The sequence below is a fragment of the Entelurus aequoreus genome, linkage group LG07 (genome assembly GCF_033978785.1).
Source record: "Entelurus aequoreus isolate RoL-2023_Sb linkage group LG07, RoL_Eaeq_v1.1, whole genome shotgun sequence".
Lineage (NCBI taxonomy): Eukaryota > Metazoa > Chordata > Actinopteri > Syngnathiformes > Syngnathidae > Entelurus > Entelurus aequoreus.
The window spans coordinates 23,175,472-23,200,565 of record NC_084737.1 but is presented as its reverse complement, the minus strand read 5'-3'; the positions used below and the strand labels follow the sequence as shown (position 1 = coordinate 23,200,565).

The 25,094-nt window shown below is 40.6% G+C and overlaps 1 protein-coding gene across 3 annotated transcripts in view; it reads right to left on the bottom strand.

The window, feature by feature from the left end:
- Window positions 1-25,094, bottom strand: part of cpne5a (copine Va) — a 232,922-nt gene that overhangs the window by 189,836 nt on the left and 17,992 nt on the right. For all 3 annotated transcript variants that reach the window (XM_062052928.1, XM_062052929.1, XM_062052930.1), the window contains exons 2-3: window positions 9,731-9,771; window positions 8,934-8,980 (exon numbers count right to left, since the gene is read on the bottom strand). In XM_062052928.1, the coding sequence (XP_061908912.1) occupies window positions 8,934-8,980; window positions 9,731-9,771 (88 nt within the window). The remainder of the gene's footprint in view (window positions 1-8,933; window positions 8,981-9,730; window positions 9,772-25,094) is intronic.

Below are 25,094 nucleotides of genomic sequence, written 5' to 3'. Positions count from 1 at the left end.
AATTCTAAGAAGCTTGATAAATACGGCCCCTGGACTATCTTGTCCGTTGTGCGGAAAGTTAATCAGTTGGCTTGCACATATGCAGCGTAAAAAGGTTTGTGTACGCTTTATTATTCACCTTTGATATACCTGCTTCACTATCTTTCATCACATTCGTATTTTGTTCGGGAGTCTGAATTAAGCCGGGATTTTACATTTATTTGGCTAACTTCTTATATAAATCTCAGTTTATTTTTTTCTTCTATCGATGCACTTCAAAATGTTCTGTTCTTTTAATTTGTGAAGCACATAAACAGTCTCCTCGTCATTACAATTGTTGCTGATGTTTTTATTGAATAGTATCTGCTTCCGGGTTAAATCCTGCACGTTGAGACTGGCACGTGCGCGATATGAAAGGTCCTCTTCAGCCGCACACCCCCCCTCAAGAGGTCTGGTTTCCAATCGCATAATCCATGTGTGTTAGTCCGACTTTTAAAAAATCTAACACGATCTGATTAAGGTGTTTCCACGGGTTGTAGGAGGCTTATTTAGAGCCAAACTATTTGGGAAATTGGACATAATTTAGTGCATGGACACATACCAATTGAAGAGGGAATGATGGCTATGTTGGAAAAAAAATGTGATTAAAAGAAAATAAGCAGAACTTTACTACCGCTTCAACATTTGTCACCAGGGAAATCACACAAGCATCTGAAAACGTAAAATTTTATTATCTTGATCCCAGAAGGGATTCTCTATCTAATTCAGCTCATTTTCGTTGTTAAAATCCTACACACGGACCACAAATTACCATGATGAGATTTGACAGAGATATTGTTTCTGATCATGATGAAAGGGATTTTCCATACTGACAGATGTGGATATTATAGCACTACTATTTGATGTATCAAGCCATTCAGGGTGATACATCAACGTCTTTGGACAGGAATTTTGCAAAAAAATCAAAACATGAAAACATCACATACTGTATATGGTACAAAAACATGGATTAATGCAGGGGTTCTCACTTTGGGACCCACTTCTTTTACAGGAGTTGATCCTAACACTTTTTTTTTAACAGTAGCCTTCAAAAACAGTACATAAAATGTAAGAAAATAAAAATTCATTACAAAATACACCCTGACCAGACTTTATATAAAAGTGTTATTGAGTTTTGTGCAAATAAATGTAAAACATTTAAAAAAATGTTCCTTAATGAGTTAAATTGTATTTAATGTCAAAATATTGGGGACTTTTTACGTTGATTGAAATTATGTAAGCAAGTAATAACCTGTGAATAATCATGATTAATCCAAATTCAAAAGTGTGATTAATCTGATTGAGAAAATGTATCATTTGACATTACTAGTTTTAAGAAATCAGCACAAGTTTATAGTAACGTAACTATGGTTCGCAAGCCACCTACACAGATCCGAAGCTCACTTTTGGGCTTCAGTGAAGTTTATTATTGTAACAGTGAAAGCCACTCTGAGCTTATCTGCTAATAAACAGACCAAACCTCCAACACTAACACACCAAATGCTAACTGCATCCAAGATGAATATTTCAATGAGAAATAATTGAAGCCTCCCCAGAAGGAAGTAGACTATAAAGTGAAGTAGCAAATGGAGTGTTGATGAGGGGCTGAGGTTGCAGCAGGATTACAAGATCACACTTTTGTGATCGCATCCAGTAGACCACAACACCGGAAGAAAAAAAAAACAATTTCAACAGACAAGCACCTTATCTGACGACATCCAGGCGGCTTTTTGACACTTTGCTGTAACCACCACACATCGCCTTGGATACCGCACGCTGGTAGGATGTTAGAATATGACTCTTGCTCCTTATTTTGAAAGAAGGCTGCCAATTGTGTAATGGTGGGAGTAGGTTACGGCAATTGGGGATGACAGTGTGATTGCTAACGATCGATTAATGTAGGAATTAGCAGACCACAGAGACTTAACAGGGTCTTCTTTGGAGGTACATCAATACTTCTTCCACTCTCAAAACTGGCAAGTGTGAGCTTTGCACATAATCAAAATACTGAGCAGGACCATTAGTGGACCAGGGAAACTGAAGACTGCTCCAGCTGACATAGGTGGAAAAGGCAGCATACACCCTGGACTGATCACCCGTCAATCATATGACTGACACATGAAAAAGATGATTTGATCATATTACGCCTATACTGGCTCACCTGCACTGGTTTCCTGTGCACTTAAAGGCCTACTGAAATGATTTTTTGTTTTATTTAAACGGGGATAGCAGATCCATTCTATGTGTCATACTTGATCATTTCGCGATATTGCCATATTTTTGCTGAAAGGATTTAGTATAGAACAACGACGATAAAGTTCGCAACTTTTGGTCGCTGATAAAAAAAAAGCCTTGCCTATACCGGAAGTAGCGTGACGTCACAGGAGGAAGGATTCCTCACAATTCCCCGTTGTTTACAATGGAGCGAGAGAGATTCGGACCGAGAAAGCGACGATTACCCCATTAATTTGAGCGAGGATGAAAGATTTGTGGATGAGGAACGTTAGAGTGAAGAACTAGAGAGGCAGTGCAGGGTGTATCTTTTTTCGCTCTGACCGTAACTTAGATACAAGGTCTCATTGGATTCCACACACTGTCCTTTTTCTATTGTGGATCACGGATTTGTATTTCAAACCACCTCGGATACTATATCCTCTTGAAAATGAGAGTCGAGAACGCGAAATGGACATTCACAGTGACTTTTATCTCCACGACAATACATCGTTGACGCACTTTAGCTACGGAGCTAACGTGATAGCATTGGGCTCAAATGCAGATAGAAACAAAATTTAAAAAAACCCTGACTGGAAGGATAGACAGAAGATCAGCAATATTATTAAACCATGAACATGTAAATACACGGTTAATAGTTTTCTATTCGGGCTCCAATACTCTGGAATCGGTAACAGTTAGAGATGCTACCTCAGTAGAAGCCTTTAAGTCCCATCTTGAAACTTATTTATACACTCTAGCCTTTAAATAGACACATTTTAGACCAGTTGATCTGCCCTCTATCTTTTCTGCTCTGCCCCCCTCTCATACATGGAGAGGTTTTTCAGTGGCCACGGATCAGTTTCTAAGGAAGGTGCGCTAGCTGTCCCAAGTCTGGATCTGGGGTGGATCCCTCCTCTGTGCATCAGTTGGTGATGAGGGGAAGGGGGGTTTCACATTTTTCCCATTGGGTTGAGTTCTTTCTTGCCCTGATGTGGGATCAGACCTAAAGGTTGTTGTTGTGGTTTGTGCAGCACTTTGTGACATTTGTGATTAAGGGCTGTATTAATATTACTTGATTGATTGATTGATTGATTGATTGATTGATTGATTGATTGATTGATTGATTGATTGATTGATTGATTGATTGATTGATTGATTGAGATGATCGTAGACGTTCACATTTATAGTAAATTCAGATTTGCTACTGCACATGTTTTTGAACTGCGGGTGTATCTAAAGAACACTGACAAAAACGTATAACGTATAACTTGTGAATTTCATCCAACATGTTATTCAAACCAAGGAAACGTTTTGCTGCGAAGCGACTGTGCAAACCACTGTGCTCCCTTCATCCAAGTCAATAATACAATAGAGAGATTGACTTCTGAGAATTTAAGCTTCAGGATTCTTTACTGGCTCAGTCGCTCAGCTGAGAGAGCTCCATAGAAAAGTGTCAAAATGCTGAGTAACTGAAGATGGGATGTACAAGTAAAATATATTACCCAGAGGCCACTGGCCACATAAGTTATACAGAAAAATTGTTAAAATGGGCGTGGTATTCATTAATATTGATTGTAAACGTTGGTAAATGCTGCTGTTTTTGTAAGCAACAGAATTCAAATATAAACAGCAGTCTCTTCTGACTTATAAATGTTACAATGTCGGGTACTCATGTTAAACTATGTCAAAGCATCATATTATAACAATCATGCATTTTGGCATGACTTTGCACAAAGTTTTGGATGTCTCTGAACACTGTCTTGCAGTCTGGCTACATTGTGACATCACAACAAGGTGGACGTACTTATTTGGACCATAAGTGAAAATGTCAGCCAGAGGGAAAAGAGCTCTGGTTGATGTCAGTTGAGTTTGGGGAAACACAAGGGAAGGTAGGATAAAGTATTGACATAAAACTGCTAGCAGTGTGCATATGTACCTAATACTGTGAAACTGAACTTTACGTGCCCCTAAAACTGACCACCACGCCAAATTGTAGCCATCTAGATGCATGTTTTAATTAAATTAAATAATGGATGTCAGGCAATTTTTTGCACCCCATCTCCAAGAAAATTCCAGCTGCACATTAAGAATGTCACTAAAACAGCCTTCTTTAATTGCTGTCCTATTGCTAAAATGTGTCCCAAGTCTGCAACCTCTAGAGCAGTGGTCCCCAACCACCGGGCCGTGGATTGGTACCAGGCCGCACAAGAAATTTAAAAAAATAAAAAATAAAAATAACCTTTTTTTTTTATTAAATCAACAAATTAAATCAACAAACACAAGATACACTTACAATTAGTGCACTAACCCAAAAAAAACTCTTTCCCTCATTTACACTCATTCACACTCATTCGCACAAAAGGGTTGTTTCTTTCTAGTATTAATATTCTGGTTCCTACATTATATATCAATATAGATCAATACAGTCTGCAGGGATACAGTCCGTAAGCACACATGATTGTATTTTTTCATGACAAAAAACAAAAACAAAACAAAAATACCATACACTCCCCCAACCCCCCCTCTCCAGTCCGTGGGACACATTTTCAAGCTTTGACCGGTCCGCAGTTACAAAAAGGTTGGGGACCACTGCTCTAGAGTGTTTAATAGTCGAGCTTCAGTACTCTGGCATGCCTTACCAGTTAACAGTTAGAGATGCTACCTCAGTTGAAGCATTCAAAAACCGGGGGGTCCCTATATCTGCAGTCCCTTTACAAGGTTTCTTCTTTTACCCAAACTGGGGTCTTTGAGTTTTTCCTTGCCGGATGCTGGTTTAGATCTGGGGATGTCGTTGTGAGTTTGTGAAGCCCTTTGACACACTTGTAAATAAGGTCTTTATAAGTACATGTTAATTGATTGATCTATCTAGCCCACAAGGAAGTGTTTTAAATGTAGATCAGAATCATCATAGGTCCGCAATAGTGTCTGAAGGGGAAAAGGAAGGGAAGAGGTGCATATTTGTTTCAAGAGGACAAGCACTGAGATACAAATGCCATTATCCTCGATTGGTATGCCTCTGTTTTTCTACAACACACTTTTCCAGTGATTTATTTAATAACAATTTGCAAAAAGTTTACTCTGGTTTTAGTACGACCAAACATTGCGCCTAAAAACTAGTCAGTTTGCCTTTGTATAATTCGGCAGAGGAAGTTGTGGCTGAGTCTCTTTGCTTTTTTTTTTGAGTACGGCCGCAAAATAAAGAAGGTTGCAAGAAATACTGTTGAATAAATCAAAAATAAAATAATTTGTGGAAAGTACAAAGGTAGCACCTATGTGCCTTCTCCTCCCTCTCTGTTTATCACCATGTTAAAGTGCATTTATCCATTTCATTAGTCATTCAGGTATGTTTTGCATTGTTTTCTGCCTATAACCATTCTCTGTGACATGTGTTTTGTGTATAATTCAATTTGCATTATGTTTAGTGGGAAATAGTTTTTCAGTTTTGGTCTGACCTTTGTGAACATATTACTAACGAAAATCGAGGTACCGCAGTACAAACATAACATGAGAGCTGTCCAGTCAAAGATCTGACTTTGACAATAAACAACCCCCATTTAACATTGTCATTTTAACATTCAAAAGCAGGTAGTTAATCCTCATTTAACATGTCTACGGTAAAATGACACTGGAGGTACATGGAGGCCGAGGATTAAAACACGGTTCATCAAGCGTGTCAAATTGTTCAGAAGAGACTCAATGAGCAGCTAACCAGTAGGAAGGATGTACTATGGAAGAATAATTGGATCAAGTGAAAGGCACGCCAACAAACCCACCAAACATATCTACACTCCAAAGAACAAAAAACACATTCCAAGGCAGTGTCAAATAACCCACGTAGCTTTATCAATAGTGCACGGCTTGATTGGGCTGTCAGCTACACCAGCAGACCTGGTTCTTGCTTTGGGAGATACTCTGCGGTTGCACCCACTGGTGGAAAGCTCAGGCGGGGCAGTGTAACCAGAGGTGACAGGTGTAGGAGGCTCTTATAGTGCCCCCAAACACTGCTCCTGTGCATGACACTGTTGTGTATATGCATGGCAAATCAGTACAACTCCCACCTGCTTTTTCAAAGCCATACTAGTTCACGCAGCCTTAAAGAACATAGAAGCTGAAATGAAACCCAGCCATGGTTTGTTGGTCTTGAAATATTGGAAAATGATGAGTTTCCGACTAAAATGATCATGACACGGGGGAAAATCACAACATTTGGACAAACATGCTTCTCAATGCAAAGTGACACATTTGCTTACAAAAGCCCAATACACAATGTAATTTGTTATGTTATGATGGTATGTTATGTTATGATTCATTTGTTTGTTTCAGACAACGAGTTACATTAAGAAACATCACCTAGTTACACTTGCACATTTCAACAAATCTGAAAAATGTGTTGTTGATTTGATACACACCATAAAATGAAAACCAAAAAAGAAGACACTCAACTTCTGCGCACATTTAAACATGCATCGAGGACCTAATTTTGCTCTGTTTACACTGGGCTTGAGGCAGATGGACCTGTAGTGAAAAAAAGCTTCAGGTGCAGTTGCACCACCTACTGGACTGGAGTGGAACAGTTTTTGCCTGACAAGTCACAGGTTACTAAATGGCCTTATTTGAGGTTTGTGCACTACTGTGTAGTATTCATCATAATTACCGAAATGAAATAAATGCAGTATGATACTGTATATGCAGATTATGATTACATGGCACTACATTTGCAACACGGAACGACACAGGAAGTCCTTCATACCAACAGCCATCAGACTGTATAATGCATATGTTCCTTTTTGACTGTACTTAAATGTATAATAGACTGTATTTATATTATTCACATGTGAATAATGCTGTATAATAGAATATATTTATATTATTCACATGTAAAAAATACCTAAGTGTTTATTGTCTATTGTGAGCGAACTGTGGTGCTGAATTTCCCCAAGGGATCAATAAAGTGTTCAAACTCTTTCCAACGTACAGAAAAATGCAATGTGTGGACGATACATTTTTTTTAAAGTTAAATCCAGTGTACTAGTACCTACCTGGAAATCATAACAGTATTCAACTGTCACAACTTTCGGTATTTTTGGGTGTGGCACTTGTGGGTTCATGTGTTAATAAATGTGAATGTGTTAATTTTTGTATTATTGTTTAACATTTAACAATGAGCTGACAATGATAACTATGCTTTGCATATACAATTTGGTATATCTTGATGTAGATAGTAGACTTTGCACACAGTTGCAACTGCAGGATGTTAGATGGCAGTAGTGCATAGGCTACAATGTGTTGCCTAGCTAGGAAGTAGTCCTTGCCATTAGGTTAGTCTTTTGTTGCGCCCTAAGAAGTGGTTATACGGTACTATTGTACTATACTGTAGTATTGTACTTATCACGCACCCGCTGTTTGAGTGTACGTGCTTCTTAGTTTTAGTTTTTATTGCCAAATGTTTTAAGTTTTGAAATCGCCATGTAAAATCGTTGAAGCTTATCAGTAGCATGTAAACGACATATCCAATGTAAACTAGCATTAAGCGCGTGTATTTTGGAAAAAAGGAGCCTTATTTTACATTCAAGCATTGTCTATCAGGCTTCCTTGCTTTGCTGGTATTGAAACTTGCAAAATTACATAAAGACATTTTGGTCTGGTCTGAGTTGCTGCTTGTTTCCCCGCCAAATGTTTGAGTCTGCAACCAGGCATGGCATCACGTGCAACAAAGGTAACGAAATGTAGCACCTTGTGATTGTACCTAAAACAGTACCTGTAATTACCGATGGAATTTGGTAGGTGCCTATAAATATACCCAATTTGGTACAAATCCCTAATGTAGATGGAGATATGCTAAGCTATAAGAACAAGGCAAATTACTGTGGTATTTAATTATATATTTGGTTAATAAATCATTTATTTTTTAAATAGATCAATAAAAAAGATTATTTGAGCCAAAAATGGCCCTCTGGTTAAAATTAAAAGCGTTGTTTTACTCCTAATAATCGAACAAATATGAAATCCATGTTCTCATATGTACTGTTGTTTTATCCTGAACTATTTACGGGTGTCTTCTCATTTTCATGAGTGATATTATTCGTTGTAGAGGGAAAAAAATGAATATATTGCTATTTGAACAATGATTATTTCTTATTTCCCAACAAAAACTCTTTCTTACATTTTCTTAATCGTAATCTGTAATGTCAAATCAGTATGCAGTCAAATGACTATAACACGTCATTAAAATCTATTTGTGTGCAAAAGAAGAAGTAAAAGTTAAGCTTGCAAACTATTTTGTTCTGTGTGTAACATATTTCTGTTTCAAAGCAAGTGTCCAGAGAGCTAAAATGTCAAATATCGTCAAGTATTTTCAAGTTCATCTTAAGATGTTGCTTCTTTGTAAAGACATCCATTGGGATTCCTGGGAGGTTGTAATAATCCCACAAGGACCCTTGTAGCAGTCTTCGCTTTCTTCTTCTTTTGCTTGTATTTGCCCCTTGGGTCTGATTAGGGCCCAATGGTCAACTGCATGAAGGCACGGTAGTGGGTGTGTTGAGGGAGGGGGCGGTAGCTGACGTAATCTTTGTGAGGGTGTTTGCAAGGTCAATCAATGGCAGAATGATTTACCGTGTGAGTAGCGAGTTGACTGTCATACAGTATATGTCATGATATGTGTTAACTTGTAGCATGAGGGACGGAGGCGGGGGGGGTCTTACCTCTCGCCACTGTTTGCATTCCACACCCTGGGTGTACAACACCACCACTGTGGTAAGAGAAAAAGCCAAAAAACAAAAGGAGTTACTGAATGATCACATTCGAGCTTTATTGCTGTTCCTCCAAACAGCGTTTGTGCCTTTCTTTGCAGACATTCATCATTAATTATCACCCGTCCTGCACAATGAAGTGCCAAGTTTGATGACGCCGCAATGCATCAAAGTCCACATAGAATATCCGCGCACAAACACGCAGGCATGCTTAAAGGGCCCCTGGCATGTAATTTAAGCCATGCAATCAAAACACATTTTTTCACAGTGGGATTTCCCCGCTTCCAATTTGATTGTGTGACTTCAAATGAAACTGAGAAGGGCAAACACAACAAGACCGAATACAAAATTGTCTGAGTGTGGTATTCTCTTCCTATTGCTGATTTACACCAAGGGCTTGAACTTCCCCCATTTTATGTTAAACGTCTCCCTCATTCAGTCTTACTGGAACAATCCGCAAAAATGCCGCCATGGCGCTTTTGCGTCACAAAGATACCCATTTGTATTCAAACGGCTATCTTTATGAAGTGAGTGACAAAGGCTTGTCACATTACTGTGCAAATGATATGCTGTTATTGAAGGAACACTTTGAAACAGCAAGGCCGACTGAATCAAAGTTAAGCTTTGCACAAGAGAAAAAGGGAGACTTCTGCAAAAAAAAGGCAGTGTCAGTGAACTGTGTCCTCACAGGAAAGTCCCACTGGAAAAGCTAAGCCGCAATTAGCAATAAAAGAGAAAGGAGAACTTACAAGGGTCGGATTTGGAGAACGTGTCTCTGTCCAAGAGATTTCTGCAGAAGAAGAAAGGATAAGTTACACATCAGAATCGTCTTTATTCTATCGCATGATTAGCCTAATTAGTGTCATTAGCATCCAGTGTGCGCAGAGAAGCGCCTAATCTTAATACTTAAATTACCCTTCCCATGGCAATGATGATCTCATCTGTCTGCATGTCACAGAGTTATGGGAAATGCATTGGGACAAAAATGGTGAGGAGAATGACAAATATGTTTCAGAAATTTGAAAACAAATTGGAATTGTTAGCACAATGGCACCTTGATTTACAAACACCTCAGAGTATGAATGTTTCGATGTACGAACCACACACAGAATATAAATATGCTTTGTTGTATGAACCTTGTCTCAGTGTACACATTTTTGATCCACCCATTGTTTCCGTCGCAATGTAGACATTTTGTACCCGGCAGCTCATCTTTCTGAGTGGGAAATCCGGCTTTGGGGGGGTGTTCCATTTGATACTTCCGACTAGGAACTCGGAAATTCTGACTTCCCAGTACAAATGGAACGCTGTGTTACAGACAAGCCCATGTGAGAAGGGTATGGCTGCGGCCACAGAAGTGAAGTGAAGTGAATTATATTTATATGGCGCTTTTTTCTAGTGACTCAAAGCGCTTTACATAGTGAAACCCAATATCTAAGTTACATTTAAACCAGTGTGGGTGGCACTGGGAGCAGGTGGGTAAAGTGTCTTGCCCAAGGACACAACGGCAGTGACTAGAATGGCGGAAGCGGGGATCGAACCTGCAACCCTCAAGTTGCTGGCACGGCCACTCTACCAACCGAGCTATACCGCCCCACAGACACACTAAGTCGTGCCCACTCTAAGTTGAGCCCACAAGGGTGACGACAACAGGAGTGAACTGTGTTTTAAAGACATACCCACAGTGGCGCTGACAACGCGAAAGTGGACTCTTGATTTGTAACATTATCCAAGATGGCTAATGCAATGCACCATCGGGGGGCGGGGGGTGGGGGGGGGCGTGGTTAAGGGTGTGGTTAATAGGGGAGTATATTTACAGCTAGAATTCAACAACTCAAGTATTTCATATATATATATATATATATATATATATATATATATATATATATATATATATATATATATATATATATATATATATATATATATATTTGTATATATATATATATATATATATATATATATATATATATATATATATATATATATATATATATATATATATATATATATATATATGTATGTATATGTATGAAATACTTGACTTTCAGTGAATTCTAGCTATATATATATATGTATATATATTTATTTTATTATACATATAAATAAAATAAATACTTGAATTTCAGTGTTCCGGGGGCTATCCAGTAGATGGCAGTATTGTCCTGTTTAACTTCTCCTCCGTTCATGACTCGGCCACCGTGTTCAATGGAAAAGTCTGTTTTACAAAATGTACAGGAAACATAATTACATACCCCTTCCCCTTCGAACTGTCCTGGATGAACTGAAATTCTTGTTTCCATTCGTTTTGGAACTTGCAAGCGTATTTCTTCATCTTGCTCGTCGACGGCGACGACGACATGTCTGTAACTTCCTCGTTCTTCTGCTTCGTACAAATGTGTACAAATGATTTGTACACACAATGAGGGTAAGATTGAAATTATCCATAGAGATATTTTTGGGAATTATTTATTTAACAAACTATTCTGCCTCTCCAATACCTGTGTCAACGAACCTAGGCTGACAATGTGACGTGTTTCAGTGTTGTTTGTAATTAGTCGTTATTAGAATCATTTGGTGGTCATGTAAATTGTCTCAAGTTGACAAATAAAGCTGTAAACTTTGAAGCGGCCATTTTGATGACTGCTGTCTATGATCAATCAAAGTTTATTTATATAGCCCTGAATCACAAGTGTCTCAAAGGGCTGCACGAGCCACAACGACATCCTCAGCTCAGATCCCACACAATGAAAACAGCTAAATTCAATCTTCCTCCATTGTTTTTGGTTTGCTCATTGAAGAAGCACAATCTGTAAGTTTACTTGTCTGTGTATTACTTATGTACAATATTTTAGTGTTATTAAGCCTACTTGAATAGGGAATGTTTAGTTTCATACATGTTTGTGAAACTCACGTATAACGTCTATGGAGCTTACCTTTGTAAACATCTAACTAAGAGTATGTATTTACATTTTTACACGGCTTCTACTAAAGTGTCAAAAGCCAACATATGTCTCCGGTGCTTTGTGGAAGAGTTTTAGCTCGCTGCATAGCCGTGTATATGAACGCACAGAGAGGGCAGAAGACAAACAAAAAAAAACTCTGAGGTTCGAGTGTGCCCATACCCTAATTGTATTCTATCAGAGTACGCCTCCATTCATTCTTTCTAGTGTCAAACCTGCCCAAACACCGCAGTGCCTAGTTGTGAGTGTGCACTCATAATAACAGGAGAGCCACTTTATAACCATGTCACGTTTACAAATGCAAATAAAACAGATGTTCTTTACTGCTATTCAGAGCTACTTGGCATAGCTTAACTTGGGCTGGACTATAAGTCAAATATGACATACTGACTGCCTTATTAAATGTTAACATCTGCAGCATGTGCATGTCTTAGAGGTGGAATGGTTCTGTCACACCGCGGTGAGGGATGTCTTGTCTTGTTTTGTTTTTTTCTTGTGAATTTCATGTTTTAGTTAGAAAATTAACTCTCCTCTTGTTTCAGGTCACTTGCCCTTCCTCTTGTGTTATCAGTCTGACGTCATCCCTGATTGTTTCAACCTGTTCCCCATTACCCCCATGTGTCTTATAAGTCCACGCCTCCCTTTCTTCTGTGCCAGAATGTCTCGTTGTCTCGTGCATCTCCAGCTCAGGCCCAAGCCTTGTCTCGTCTTGTTCTGAGTTATCCAGATTCTGAATTTCCATGTTGGTATACTGAGTTTTCCTTTTCTCCTCTTAAGCAGAGTGATTTTTTGTTTGTAAAGTTTTCAAGTTGAAGTAGTGGGTTCAGTTCACGTTTACAGTCTCTTCTTTTACTCATTTTTGAGTGACTTTTTGTTAATTATTTTTCTAGACCTGAAACAGTGTTTGGAGCTTTATAGCCCATTGTTTTCCCCTTTTGTTGTTTAAATTGCATAGTTATATTCCTCGCTCGTGTAGTTAGAGATTGATATTTGTGTTTCCTCCATTCTGAGTGATTTTTGGTTTATTCACTTGTTGTCAGAGTTTATAGCCGTTGTTGTATTGCCCTGACTCAAGAGGTGAAAAGTAAACATTTCAAAAATAAAAGCCTGCCGGATTGTTCTCCACCTCTGCATCTGAGTCCTATTTCTGACCCAGGCCTGACAGGTTCACAAGATTCACAGCGTTTATCACGGTTTGTGGTCATGGTTTAAGGTTAGGTTCAGTGTACATTGTTCTATTTTTAACACCTTAGAATACTTTGAATCCGACTAATACACCATTACAATTTTTTATTTTATTTTATAGATAATGGTATAGAGCTGACATTATTTGGTGTTTGCAATCCAGTTAATAACCTTCCATGCACTTTGGTCTAAGCTCGATATTTGGCTAGGAATTCATTAATGTTTGGGGTAAGTTGCTATGCTGTTGAGACTCTCAAGATAGATTGCAGCAGGCGTTCATTTGTGAGACGACTCTTATGCACTGATTTTTAAAATAATATGCATGTCATTGCACATCTAATATATCACTTTGCTGATGAACAAATGTGTTATGCGCTAGTCAACTGTGTTCATATTTTCTGGCTGTGACAAAATATGCACAACAGCTGGTGAATTACTGTCGTTTTTATATGACTAGACTTTCTTTTTTTTTAACTCCAACGCATAGATGATAATTTTTTTTTAGCACCACAGTTTTACAGATGTATTTTCTGACAGTTTGAGAGTCATCAAATGTGTCCTGCCTGGTATTGGAATTAACACGGGTAAGGCAAAAGGGAAAGTAGGCACAATTGTAGATTTTGATTTGGCCTGTTTTTTCATTTTATTGAAATTATTGTTGATCCCACCTCTTTGTTATCCTTTCAACGTCTGGGCAAAAGCTACAATATTTTATATACACACAAAAACAATCCGACAGATTTGCACTTACTTTGTAACTAATTAGCAGCATTTGTGAGCAATATTGTCACGGCCCGGGCGCATTCCAATGCACAGTCATCTGTGCGCTGCGCTAAGTGCACCTCCAAGCGCGCACCTCCAAGCGTGCGCCACTCCTGCTGCAGCCAGCGGCTGCAATCAATCAGCAATCTGCACACATGTCGCAGATGAGCTACCTGGGCTTCTTAAGCCAGTGCAAACCTGCGTTCCGGGCCAGAACGTAGTTTCCTGTTTCGTACCAACTCGTGTCAAGCTCTATGCTCTCTCTCTCTGTGTTTTCTCCTCCTCCGTGTTTAATTTGTCTTGTGTTCCCATGTCATCCCAGCAGCATTCCTCCGTTCCCTGACGACGATCTGTGCGTCTCGTCTCCCCGTATTCCCCTCTGGTTCCCTGGCTGCGCTTTTTTGGATCTCAACCTACCGTCTGGACACGGACTCTGACGCCTCGCTCCTGCCCTTGACCTCACGCCTGCCCACGGACCTCCGAGCTTGCCTTGCCCCCTTGGACTTGCGCCCCTCGCTCAACACTCCTGGACCTAAAACAACTTTCTTTCTTCCATGCCGTCTTCTTCCCCCCTGTACCGTAACAAATATATATGCTATACATACAATGAACAGGCAGTTTTGGTTATGGGGCACCAGCCAAAACTCATGCACCCTCAGTCTGCATCCACAAGGACAAGGTTAGATTATCAGCTTGTTTGCATCACAAGGAGTATCATGGAGTCCCTGCACGCTGCATTTTACACTATGTGCATACAGTATTATGCGTTTGATCCAACAGTTGCCATGCAGCTTGTCAACGAAGGTCACAGACCAGACTGTTTGAACCCAGATATAGTGGTGACTCTTTAAATCATCCTTTTCATCGTGTGTTAGATGAGATATCAAACAATGGAGAGGACTGATAGACTTTGTAGGGATCTGAAAATGGAACAGGGAGGCCCTCCGTCTTGAAGGGCGAAGAAGAACTCAAGATGGCACTAAATATGTTATTTTTTCCAGAACATATCCCTGTTGCTTTAACTACTGACAGTAGACAGTAAAGTCTGGCTGTGGTTTCTTGAGTTGTGGCCGAAATCCTGACCCAGATCAACTCCCATTCATCAAAGTGAATGTTTGTCCACAACACATAGGGAAACTTCCTTGGCAGGGATAACCTACAATTATTTACAAGATGTTCCAAAACCAGACAGATTTACTGAAAAGGCTTTTCCACAGGTACCGCTAGTGCACAGGTGTTGGCTCGGTTGGTAGAGCGGTCATGCCAGCATTTTTAGTGTTCCAGGTTCGATTCCCGCTTCCGCCATCCTAGTTACTGCTGTTGTTTCCTTGACCAAGACCCTTTACCGACCTGCTCCCATGGCCAGTGCCACCCGCACTGTTTTTTCCACTTTGTATAGCACTTTAAGTCTCCAAAGAAAAAGCGCTATAATTGTGTGAATGCCACAAGGCATCACAATCTTCTTCCGCGGATTTTGGCGCGCTCTACCTTTCACATTTTTCATCCGATTCATACCATTCCAACTTTAAAATATTCAGCATATTCAGGAATCGCGGGCTTTCCATCGACAAACTCCAAAAATTCCTAGAATTCCCAGTTTCCCAGGACATTTTTCCTATTCAAAATGAATTGGCCATTTTTCAAACTTCCACCATTTCCACATTTGTCAACCGATTCAAACCATTCCACCTTCAACACATTCCACTCATCCTGAAAATTCAAACTACAGTTTTTTCCAAGTTTAAAAAAGTCTAGGAATTCACAGAATTCACAGTTTTCCAGACCCTATTTTACCCTTTTTTCTTTCGACTACTCCTTCCACATTGTTCAACCCATTTAGTGCCTTCCAAAATGGTTGCCTGAGGAAAATCTGCCGAATTTTCTGGCCCGACAAAATGACAAAGAACTGTATGTCAAAACAGGAGGTCGAGATGTCCATCCATCGATCCATTTTCTACCGCTTGTCCCTTTCGGGATCGCAGGGGGTGCTGGAGCCTGTTTCAGCTGCATTCGGGCGGTAGGCGGGATACACCCTGGACAAGTCGCCACTTCACTCCCAGATTTCCCAGAATTTCCAGTTTTCATGGACATTTTCCCCATTCAAAATTAACTGTCCATTTTTCCAATTTCCAATTTCCATGTTTTTCAACATTTCAAAATTTTTAACCTAATAAACATGTATTTCGTTACTTGCCTCCACCTTAGAAGTATGTTAGCTTTTCACTTGTTAGCATGTTAATATTAGCAAGCTAACATAGGTATTAATAAATCATGGCTATATAAATAAACATTGATTGATTGATTGATGTTATTTTCCAATACCTTTATAACTGATAACGGTAGTTCAGCCGGGATATGCTCATTTCAAAATTAGATTTACAGCCCCGAAATATTGTTATTGTTTTCATTTCGATGCCCCGCCCTCCACTATTTGACCAATTAAAAAGTCTGTGAGGGTGTCACATCCAGGTTGCCAGTTACGCACCGCCCTCTTCGTCGAGCTCCTGCCACTGGTAAAGGTACTAAACATGTCAGACCTTAGTCAATCTAAAAGGCGCCGTTACGATTCCCAACTTATTCATGACAAAGCCAGGAACAAAACAAGGATTTGTATCGGGGATGCCTTTGAAAGATGGAGACGATTGAAGGCGGAGAAGATTTTTTTCATCTGACGCCAAACTTGTTAATTTCCTCCTTGATAGGTAAGTCAGGCATTTACATTTTCTTATTACTTGTAATAAATGGAATTGGACCTTTCGTATGTAAACTATATTTTCCAATACAGTCTATGATCTTGTATAACAAAGTTAGTAAGTTTGTGCAACGAATGCTTAGGTGCGAAGCACCATCACACTAGTGTAGCTTAGCATGCTAGCCCGGTCAATGACTAATATAGGCTAACGAGAGAAATATATGCCCGTTAGCCTGTATGTCGATGTGTCATCCAACTGACAAGGCAAAATATATTTTCGACAAATAAAACCTATGTGGATATGGGTAGTGTCAGTGCCCATTTTGTTGTCAATACTCTGAGGAAATTTTGCGTTACAACATTAGCACGGCTAATTGCTAATTGACATGGTAGTAGGCTATATGATGAATGCGTAATGTGGGTTGGCTCATAGAATTGCACTCTGCACTGAAAGATGGTGATGTGAGTACATGGAAGAGAATGCAGCGTGTCAGGTTGGAAGCAACATGGATTTATGATGAACAAAATGTGGCGGTAATTTTACTGTTGGCCTTGGCTTGCCATCAAAGTAGGCCTATGCAATATATAATATATTATATATTATTATTTATAATTATTTCGGTGGTGGTACGTGCGGTCAAACTAGACATTTTAGCAGGGTAATGCCAACAATCTGTAACGACTACCGACTAAAATATTGCTGCATAACTTTACAAATACATTTGGCTAATCAACATCAGTAAAATGAGGCTTAATTACTTGGTAAACCATCTTGCAGGAAGCATAAACAAAAGAAACCCACAGCGTAGGACTCGTCGATTGCCATTTGAAGTTCCTTGGAGTAGGATTTGGATTCGGCTGCGTATCTGGCAACCTCAGTCTTGGAGAGTGGGAAAGAACTACAGACTTTTTACTGTGATTGCAGTACCATTTCTGGCAACTTAAACCATTTCAAACTTCAAACCATTTTTATATTCATCCTACATTCCATTAGCATTTAGGTTCAGCTCTTCAACATTCAAACCATTTCAACATTCAAACTATTGTTACATTCCGTCAGCATTTCAGTTCAACTTTAGCATGGGAGCATTCTTACGCAATTCCATCAGGAATTGCCTCATTTAGTAATATGCAATTCCCTTCATAGTTGCATACTGTGTTTTATTGTCAATATCAGAACAAAGAATTCAGCCTTGCGGACACGGAAAAAGATCCAAAGCTGTCAGAACTCTGATTGGACAGACTGATACAAGAGACAGCTGCAATCAGCACCATTTTTTTTACCTGGAACATGGTATTTAACGTCTGCTCTTGAGCGCATAGGGGGAGTTTACTGAGCAACTCAAATCGTCCTCTGCCGCTTAGCTTCTCAAAAATGACTGAATTATGCATTCTCAATAAGAAATATTGTCATGTGGTTTTAAGGGATCTTGTTATCATAAGTACACAGTGATATCCAGTTCCTGGTGAAAGGTGTTTAGCTGAGCTGTATCAATAAATAAATTGCATGCAGCTCAGAACAATCCTCATCCCTTTCGGGACCTGCAGGAATTCAATGAATAGAGATGAGATTTCGGGGGCTGAATTCAGGCAACAGGACATCATTCATGGTCTTGTAATTCCAAATTCCTCTGCCACATAAACGTGTGCAGTGATAATAGAAGCAGCTTTGTGAGGCATTAGCCTTGGGATGACCTGACTACTGTTGGAATATTGTCAGTGTAATTATCGGGGAAGATAACAAAAGGCATTCAGGACTGACTGTTCCTCTGTGTATTAGTCTGTTACTGCCTGGCATTCATTACCCTCCCACAGTCGGCATGTCCATCACCTAAGCCCCAAACACAAGGAAAACAACAATGAAGACTGTCACAATTTTACTACTTCTGAAAAGACAGCGTTTTCTTCATGTGAGAGTCTGAACCGCTCTTATTAGTGCTTGCAATAAGTATAACTTCTCTTTGCAAATCTCTGTGGTGTGACCGGGTCCATTGTATTAAAAGTAGGGCAAAGTAATTCCACTACTTCTCATATGGAGTTTATAGTACATCACCACATATTACCAAAGATCTGGAATAGGCTCCAGCTTCATTGTGACAGCAGAGGAACTCCAGGAAAATAGATTGAGTACAGAAGGTCCGCCATGGTGGTAAGCTTTGCACTCGTGTGAGTGAGTTCATGTTACAAACTTCTGCTTATCCTGTCCAGGGTCACATGTGAGCTGAAGTCGTATGAAAACTGTCGATCCCAACCTGCCTATTGGTGACCAGTCAATCAATATCGATTATTTAGGTATGGTTGCGGTTGATGGTGTGATCCCTGTATGCAGAGAAGGCAGGCGGTGGGCAAGCAAAGGTCCCGTTGTTAGGTACCAAGCAGACTATCAAAAAACAAAGAGTACCGGCATGGGACAAACAGTCAACCACAGGTGGAAACACAAAAGAAAGCAGCTCACTTGAGAAGAAACACAAAATATGAACTACACCACAAAGGTGTGCACTCAAAGCACAAGCACAGTCTGAGGTCCCTTCTACACTGAGCCGGCTAAGGTTATCCAGGGTAAATCCCACCTAACCTTATCCTTGTTCACACACACATAATGGTAGTTTAAGACCCCTCGCCCCCTCCGTCCGCCGGTGCAACGCGATCTAATACGCATGCGCGGAAAATGAGCATGTCATAGTCACCTCCAGTGTTGCTTTGTGTGCATATTCTTAAATTAAATTAGATTTATCTGAACAATATCCAGTGTTGTGGTATTTCAATAAAACTGGAATCCAGTGCGCTGTGGGGCCCTATTGTAGTGAATCACACCTGAGACATCATAAATGTATCAAATCTTTATTGGACACGTGAAAGTAAACTATGTGATAAAGAACATTTTACCTCAATCAATCTAGGGATCTAGATATCTGGTCAGGACCCTCCTCACTCTTTTGTCTTCACCTTCATTGTCCATTTGTTTTTGCTGACTTTATATACTCTGGACCTAGACGTTGAGTCCACGACATACATGGCGGACAATTACTGATAGTCTGCTTTGCCAGTCCAAATGCCTTTGATGTTTTCCGTAGTCTTCACTCGACGGCCGGGTAATACAAAGCACACGCTACCTTTTTTATCACATCCACGGGAGCCCGCATTGTCCTTGTCTACCCTTCGACAAATGGACGTAGTTTTTCTGTAATTTTTTTCGACATTCGAAAGTTCTCTTGCCATCTGAGTTGTTGTATCCGAAATAGCTGCAATCGCACGTTTCCTTCACTGAAGGTATTCATGTGTGATTTCCACAAGGGTCTGTACATGTAGAAGAAGGAGAAACACGGGCATGTCTGGATGACTCGCCTCCATCTTTCTAGAGGTTAGCTCCGATTGTGACGAAGTTGGCTGTGGCGCGTTCTTTCTGACGTCACTTCCTGTATGGGGCGCGATCTTTCTGACTTCAGTTCCTCTCCGAACTCAGTTTGTAAACGATCAATGAGTCCATACAAAGCTAAGAGCCGGAGATTCAAAAAATACATGGCGCACTTACCTGTGTAAAAAATTATCCAAGGAGGGTTACCTTAAACGATAATTTAGTGTGGCTGACACGATCCATCCATCCATCCATTTTCTACCGCTTGTCCCTTTCGGGGTCACGGGGGGTGCTGGAGCCTATCTCAGCTGCATCTCAGGCTATGTCTACACTAAGCCTGACAACCCCTTAAACTAATAATTATTTAGCCTAAGCATCGTGCCAGCCTCTTGCTTCTTAATGAGGCTGACACAATGCTTAGGCTAAATAATTATTTGTTTAAGGGGTTGTCCGGCTTAGTGTAGACATAGCCTGAGATGCAGTGCTGGCAAATGGTGATTGTCAACAGCTGAGTTTCCTAATCACTAAATGGAGGCAGATGTGTCAATCAGCGCTCCACACTGGTTGTGACAAGCCAGGAGAAGTGCAGAGGAAATAGATAAACAGAGAGGAAAGAGTGCCTACACTGAAACTAACACAAAACACTGGAAAACAAATATATAAAGTCTGAACTGTCATGATAGGTCTAGACAGGTTTGACCACCTAAACTCATGACCTTTAAATTAGATTCATGTTTGTCGTGAAAAGAAAAACTCAAATCATTTATTGACCCTAATATAATAATGTATTGGCTGTTTGACAGTTCTTTGATGGCTCTGCTTCATTGATGACCCCTTCATTCAAATTAGCATCTTTATCCCTCCTGTTTGTTAACTTGGCCAACCTTTGAGTAACATTTTGCTAGCAGGTCTTTGTATTTCTCCAGGTAACTTGGTGTGTGGGAGTGACAGGAACAAAAGCTCATACTTGGTTGAGAAGAAGTTGTCGTCATCACCTGCTGGTTTGCATGTATAGACTCTGAATATAAAACTAATGACCAATTCAGGTCAATATGTTGGCACATGGCTTTCACTTTCACTTTCACTTCTTCTTTCCCATGGTTGGAAAATAAAGTTATGTCCATCTCTAGCTATAAGCTAATGCTAGCGAGTAAGACCAGATGTGTTTTTGTGACATTTACTACACCAACTAATGACTTGTAACTCAAGTCTGTGCTTGCAACTTAAAGCATTAGCCATTAGACTTAAGTTGGGGCACTTTTAGGTTGAGGTACCAATACATTGAAAACTTTTCCAGTTAGTAAGAAAATACAAAATAAACTGGTGTGGAAGCTACATGTGACGGGGTCCTTGGTGTTCAATTTAGTGACAGTCGATAAAGGGTGCTTGTGACCAAGGGGGAACGTTGGTGAATGAGTTAAGGAGTCTGGTAAAGAGAAGCGAATATTGTACGTAACAATGTGCTTGTTAGCGAGAGAGCGAGAGCAGCTTTATTTGTCCATTCTTAACATGTACAAGACACATAAGAACTGAAATTACATTTTCGGCACAATCCCGCTAAGAGCAGACATACGTTACAGGGAGACAAGACGGGACCGCCAACGGATCAGCCACTTAGGGCGCTCCTTAAAAAGGTGGGAAAAAGGTGACATTGGGAAAGGGGGGAAGAGTAAAAAAAATATCAGTCTGAGGCTGGACCCTCAGGAATGGTCCAGACTGAGTCCGAGGAAAAAAACCTCACATAGCATGGCACACATAAACATGGTACATGTAATCACAACAACTCGCAACAGAGTCATCCAACAGGACCCTGGAGGCCGGCAGCTGCTGTTGAGTGCTACTCAGCCCCCCCAACCCCGGAGGAATTAAGCAGTGGTGAAGGCGTTGATTTGGGGAGGGGTGTGTGCGTGCATGTATGCCCAATTAACTTGGGTGAGATGTTGTAATTGTCTTTATGGGCCGAGGCCGGCCCCAAGAGTTCAAGAGTTCAAGTGTCCGACCCAGGTGCTTTTGAAAAAAAGGGAAGGTCAAAAGCGTCCATCTTTGAGGAGTCCTCAGGGGAGTGTTTTCAAACAGCCTGTTCCTCAAGGCCATTCGAGGGAGTCAAATCGTAGATTAAGATGTTGTTTTTTCTTCGAGCAGTCAAAACAATGACATTCCTGCTCTGTATGCTGGCTCTGACAATTCCAATGTATTCTTTCTCTGCAAACTTCATCAAGATGGAATCCATTTTGCGATTCAAATCAGCAATCGCTCCAGTCTGTGATCCCACAGCACGACCCAATCCTTCCATTGCGTTGAACAGCCTGTTGGCCCCTTGAGTGGCTGCCATCGTCTTCCGAATTTGACGATACACCAGAGCAATGCCCAGCCCAATCAGCAAATGCCCTGCGATCACAGCTCCAAATAGGTAGATGTCTTCCACGTCCTCGATGGAAAGGACTGAGAGGCACATGATTCTCCAAGTATTCCAGGAATCTCTCACGTACCCCGCAGCAATGGTTCCATCAGGGCAGCCAGGCTCCCCCGAACCTCTTTTCCTTGTCGAAAAGACTGTGTCAATTGCGTCGAGAGTCCAGTTGATCAAATTCATTTTGATGTTTAGATTTGAGGACAGCTCAAGAAAAGAGGCTTCAAAAAGTTCAGACAAAGACAAGGACACAAGAAAGCAAGCAGGAAGGAGGAGGAGCAGGGAAAAATGCGACCACCCTCACCAAGAGGCAAGACAGAAAAAAAAAAAAGAAAAAAAAACTACTAGCTTCCCCTCTCTGTCTAATCATGTTAGAATATCCATGGGTGAATTAAGCTTCCAATTATTGTTAAAGTACTCTCGAGGTAACAAGTGAGACATCTCCGGTGAAGGATGTTAAAACTAAGCCATGTCCCCTGAGTCAAACAGAGTTTTTCATGATATAATCATGTCAAACTGTGTTTGTTTTAGCGAACTAATAAACCGTTTTATATTAAAAACCTGCTATGTTCAATCACAGTAAGTTCCTGAGATGCAGTTTCTTGGTTCATGAGGCTGATGATTAACGTAGGATCATGAGACTTAATTCCTATATGAGCAATACGTTTCAGACAGAACTCTCCTACTGCAATTTTCTACTTGTTCCTCGGAGAGCAATGGCTTCCAATTCTGTGGGAAGTGGTGTCGATCAGCCTTGAATGTGGCCGACTAGCTTCAACATGATCTGCTACCTCATTGGCTCTTGGAAGGACAAACAAGGGTTTGAAAGTGAAGTTGCCATACGACATTGAAGATGGCTGGGAGGAGGAAGTGAAGGATAGTGTGCATTTTGAAGCGTCTTTTACGTTGCTTCCTCCTGTGGCACTCTTTTCTTTCAAGTGAACACAGACACTGAATTTCCACTCACTTACCAGGCGGTCAATGGGTCTCCTTTTTGTCTGACATAGCCTTGAGCAACTTTAGAGCCATCAAAGTGTCAGAGAAGCAAACAGGGCTATACGCCTCTGCAGAGGTCAGCTAAGCCATTAAAACTACACATTATTTTACGAGTACTTCTTTTCACCTGAGGGTATTCCATTAACTCACTAAAAATGTGAATAATGCAAGAGAGGTCAGCTGGTGGTGAATAAGCATAACTTGAATTCAGAATTTAATTGCATTTTACTCTTAAATGTCCATCCATCCATCCATGTTCTACCGCTTGTCCCTTTTGGAGTCGCAGCGGGTGCTGGAGCCTATCTCAGCTGCATTCAGGGGGTAGGGACGGCGTGGCGAAGTTGGTAGAGTGGCTGTACCAGCAATCAGAGTGTTGCTGGTTACTGGGGTTCAATTCCCACCTTCTACCTTCCTAGTCACGTCCGTTGTGTCCTTGGGCAAGACACTTCACCCTTTGCCTCTGATGGCTGCTGGTTAGCGCCTTGCATGGCAGCTCCCGCCATCAGTGTGTGAATGTGTGTGTGAATGGGTAAATGTGGAAATACTGTCAAAGCGCTTTGAGTACCTTGAAGGTAGAAAAGCGCTATACAAGTATAACCCATTTATTTATCATTTAGGCGGGGTACACCCTGGACAAGTTGCCACCTCATCGCAGGGCCTAATCTAAATGTAAAGCTGTAGTTGACATATTCAATATGTTACATCAAACTTCAAATATTGGGCTTTCATTACAACATAAAGGATGGTCTACATATTTTTGTCCTAAATTAAGTGTTAAAGAGGTCCTATTAAGCAAAACCAACTTGTCTTACCTGTTGGTACCTGTTTTTATTTAGGAACTAGCTAGAACGCTACATTGCGTTCACTTGCTTGTTGCTTTCGTATTTCGTATTAAAAACTCTTTCGTCAGCCAAATTGATATAGTTCTTATTGTATATCATTTTTATCGTGCAACTCTATGTAATGGTACATGCTGATACCTTTTGTGCAGACGCCGCAGTTTTGATTCCCAGTCAATGTGTCACGGTCCAGGCGCATGCCAATGCACACTCATCTGTGCACTCTGATTGGAGCACCTCCAAGAGCGCACTTCCAGGCGCGTGTCAGTCCTGCTGCAGCCGGCAGCTGCAATCAATCACCTGCAATCAGCGCACCTGCGGTTGATGGGAGGTCCTGCCTTCATAAGCCTGCTCAACCTGCTATCCGGCGCCAGAACGTAACCATCCGTTCGTTTACCGTAAGCCGACTAACCCTGCTATATGCACACTTTGCTCTCTGTGTTTTTCGTCCCCGTGTTATTGATTGTCTCGTGTCCTCCTTGTCGCTCCAACTGCAGACATCCGTTCCTGCGTTGACGTGCTGTGTGTCTCGTCATTCCTTGTTCCTCTGCTTCCAGGACTGCCTCTTGGATCTCGACCTCCCGCTTGGACACGGACCTCCTACGCCCCCCTATAGCCCCCGACTTCCTGCTCACGGCCATTTGAGCCTGCCTTTCCCCTTTGGGACTTCCGCCTCTCGCTCAACACTCCCAGTAACACACAACAGCTAATCTCCACACATAGTCTCACACACACACACACACACACTTTGGATTTGTCACACTATTTCCCTTGGTTTATTGTATTATTATGTGTTATTTATATATATATATATATATATATATATATATATATATATATATATATATATATATATATATATATATATATATATATATATATATATATATATATATATATTGTATGTATAT